Raw genomic sequence first — 3,375 nt, 5'->3', positions numbered from 1 at the left:
TTCTACCGCTCGCCCTGTGTTGTGCGGACTCCACTGTATGAACTGGTTCAGGCTGGACAGGTGACTAATATCCATACCTGACTAACAAGTCCAGCCCTAGGGTCGAGAAAGGCCTAAGACTGGGGATGGGGTACGGTGGGGTCTCTAAGCCTAAGGCCATCCGAGCCCACGCTAGCCAGTTTCTCCTCAGCCCACACAGGAGTGACCATGTGACACACATACAGTAGGCAGGTACAGTCACAATCCGGACCACTGAACCCCTGTACAATAGTCATATATTTATTCTTAAGCAAGTTATCAATAAAAAATTTAATAGTAAAATGCCTTTACATAGAGTCTGCTGTTCATAAAACCTTTGTGTTTTTTTTGTATTTAGTGTTTACATTGAAAAAAAAACAAAACAAAACAACCAGTCTCTTAGTTTACACATTTACAAGAACCGTGCTTTTTACCACGTTAGCCACAGTTGGGGAGGAGGGGCCACGCCATTTGCGTGTACACACAGAAAGAAAGGAAAAGGATGGGGGGACCTAAAGATAAAGACAGAGCAAGAGGACAGTTCAGCAGAGGGCAGAAGAAACGCGGAGAAGGCAGCACACGGGACAACAGCCTTTCTACTTGCTCCGGGGTTCCTGGGTACCGGGGTTCCAGGCAGTCTTTCTAGTGACAGCCCTGGTCTTGATTCTTAAGTCACCATCTTCCTGATTCCCTGGCTGTGAGCAGGACCTTGGTGGTCATCTCTTCCGATGACCACCGAGGATAGAATATTGCACTCATGTGGAGAACAGAAACCCTCAAGGTGGTGGGACAGCCAGGAACGGGCACCCTTGGTGATCCTGTGGGCCACCAAGAGGGACCCTTGGAGCAACTAGTAAGAAAAATAGAGTCCCTGGGATCAGGACAGACTCCAGGCGGGCCTGAGCAAAGGGAACGAGGCTGAGGGTTCCCGGTTAGGGTTGGGTGACCTTCAGTACTCCCTACTTCCCGGGAAGCCTTGACCGAGTGGACACTGAGGAGCACGTGTGCCACAAGGCATTTCTGAGGACAAAGGCTTTTGGTCCATGGGTCTAGCCTGCTCTTTCCATCATGGGAGAAGTGAGGTGGCTTTCCTGGTACTTGGGTCAGGATGTGTGTACAAGAGGCCAGAAGGGACCCTTGTTGTATACTCTGTGCATGAGCCTGCCATGCCATCTGCCCTGCTGAGTGGCTATAAAAAAAGGTCCAGAAACTGTTTGGGCGTGGGGTGAGCAGAGGGGCCCCAGGATCAGGGTCTGGGTTGAGAGAAGGGGAGCCGGATGCCCCCCCCCCATGAGCAGCATCTGCCTTTCTACTCTTCTGACTCCAGAACCTCTGGCTCAGCCTCATGGTTATCCACACTTGAGGTTACCCAGAGGTGGTGGGGCCCCAGGGAAAGTGTCCAGTGGGGGGGGGTGCATCTTAGTGGTGAGAAGGTTCTCATGCAGAATGTGGACCAGCCCCAGGCGGGCCCCAAATTCTGGCCCAGACAGGGACCTGGACCAGCTGCACCATTGGAAGCCCCGCAGCTCTTGGGTTAGGGAAGGCAGCTGTTACCCTGGAGGATAAGGTGGGGACGGAGGGGGCTGGGGGCCGCCTGCACCCTGCTCGAGCGAGGCCAGGCTTCTCTCCCTGCATCAAACTGGCCATGGAAACGGAAACCAGAAATAACTTGGATTATTCAGGAAAGAAAGTCTAAACATCCATTTTTCTTATTGATATTTCAAAATATTTGTTCATTTGTTTTGTTTTAAACAGAGGTAAGAGATACGTGGCTGCTGCCATACTCCTGGGCTGGAGAGTGGGGCAGGCCGGTTTTGGCCTGCAGGCTGATCCTGGTTCTCATCTTGTGGTTGGAACCCCTGGTCGTTCCAGGGGTCCGCCATCACTGCCCCCACCCCAATACTTTCATGGATGGGATGCATTGAAAGGAAATAAACCGCAGTGTAATTTCCTTCACAGTTGGCCCTCAAGAGATTGGAGGGTCTGACTGGGTCTCATGTGACCATCCCACGGCCTTTGGCCACGCCCCCATTCCAGCAGCCTCTGCAGTCACAGATGCCCCTGTTGGAATTCAACTAGGCTGAGAACAGTGCATTTCCAAAGAAAACCCCAGGACAAAAACCCCTACACACACACACACACACACACACACACACACACACACACGTACATGCACACCCTCGTCGCGCATCCACCCTTGTCGCAAAGGTGGGGAAAATCCTTTTCCACTTTTTCCCCCATAAAACTTCCCCACAGAAATACAATATTTACATAGAGAAATAAATAGACAACACACCTGATTTCTGCTTTCCCTGGTGGGAGACAGTCGGAGGTACTAGGGAAATATGGCTTGGATTCTAATCTCTCGAGAACTGCGGTGCAGTGGCAGAGCAGCCGGTCCCCTTGGGACCGGCCTGGCTCTCCCCCTGGAGCAGCTAGGATGGGACTGGGGGGATCCATCCTAGGAGCTCTCTCCAGAGAACTTCGAGGAGAAGCCTGATCCCGCCTTGGGGTGGGGGTTGCATATTTGCTCAGACCAGCTCCTGGCTGGCTGACCTCTTGGCTGCAGTCATGGGCGAGGGTGGGCCGAGGCAGAGGCAGCTCAGCACAGGACGGGCACGCCGTCAGCTGTCACCAGGCGCCCAGTAGTAGGGTCATAGGTGCCTGCCAAGTAGTAGAGGTCCTGCTGGTCCTGGTACTTGCGGCCCCGCATCATCTGTTCATACTGCTCCCGGCCCACCACCTGGCATTTGTGGGAGATGGTCTGCACGTCATTCTCATCCTCGTGGCAGGACTGGTATAGTGCATTCTGCCGGGTGAGGGAATATATAAAGTGTTGGGGCCGGCCTCGGCCAAAACACGCCACACCCAGGGAAAGTGCCCATTCCCCCAAAGACCCAGTGAAGGGGCTGGGCCCCCACGGCACCTGCCCACACCTCACCTTCCCGTCACTCTGCCGCTTTCCCAACTTGGTTTCCTCTGGGTGGTAGAACCATTTGACCTTCACCACCATGTTGCTGCCCCAGGACTCCCACAAGCTCTCGATGCGGCCGATGTAGGGCAGGTTGGGCCGTCCGGCCGAAAGGAAGACCGCACAGTCCCCGATGCGCAGTGTCTCCTTGCCTCGGACAATGGCCTTGTAGAATAGTTTCCTGGCTTTCCCCTTCATGCCTCGCCTCTGCAGGGCAGACCAGCGGATACGGAAGGGTGAAGAGGGACCCAGGACACTTGAGAAAAGGTGGTGGCCAGGAAACTGAGAGTACGCAGAGGGGACAGGTGGTCTCTGCATGTGTTTTTTTGTGTGTTTGTTTGTTTTTGTTTGTTTTCTCGAGACAGGGTTTCTCTGTGTAGCCCTGG

At 53.9% G+C, this 3,375-nt stretch overlaps 1 protein-coding gene across 4 annotated transcripts in view; it reads right to left on the bottom strand.

The window, feature by feature from the left end:
* Positions 1-259: 259 nt before the first annotated feature.
* Bahcc1 (BAH domain and coiled-coil containing 1) overlaps positions 260-3,375 on the bottom strand; it is a 60,832-nt gene continuing 57,716 nt past the window's right edge. For 2 of the 4 annotated variants that reach the window (XM_029545797.1, XM_029545798.1), the window contains exon 27: positions 260-3,196. In XM_029545797.1, coding sequence (XP_029401657.1) covers positions 2,621-3,196 — 576 coding nt within the window. In that variant the 3' untranslated portion in view covers positions 260-2,620. The remainder of the gene's footprint in view (positions 3,197-3,375) is intronic. The other 2 variants (XM_021213662.2, XR_003845132.1) reach the window with 2 other exon arrangements.

The sequence above is a fragment of the Mus pahari genome, chromosome 14 (genome assembly GCF_900095145.1).
Source record: "Mus pahari chromosome 14, PAHARI_EIJ_v1.1, whole genome shotgun sequence".
NCBI classification, from domain to species: Eukaryota; Metazoa; Chordata; class Mammalia; order Rodentia; family Muridae; genus Mus; species Mus pahari.
The sequence above is the reverse complement of the archived record's forward strand: the minus strand, read 5'-3'. Positions and strand labels throughout refer to the sequence as shown.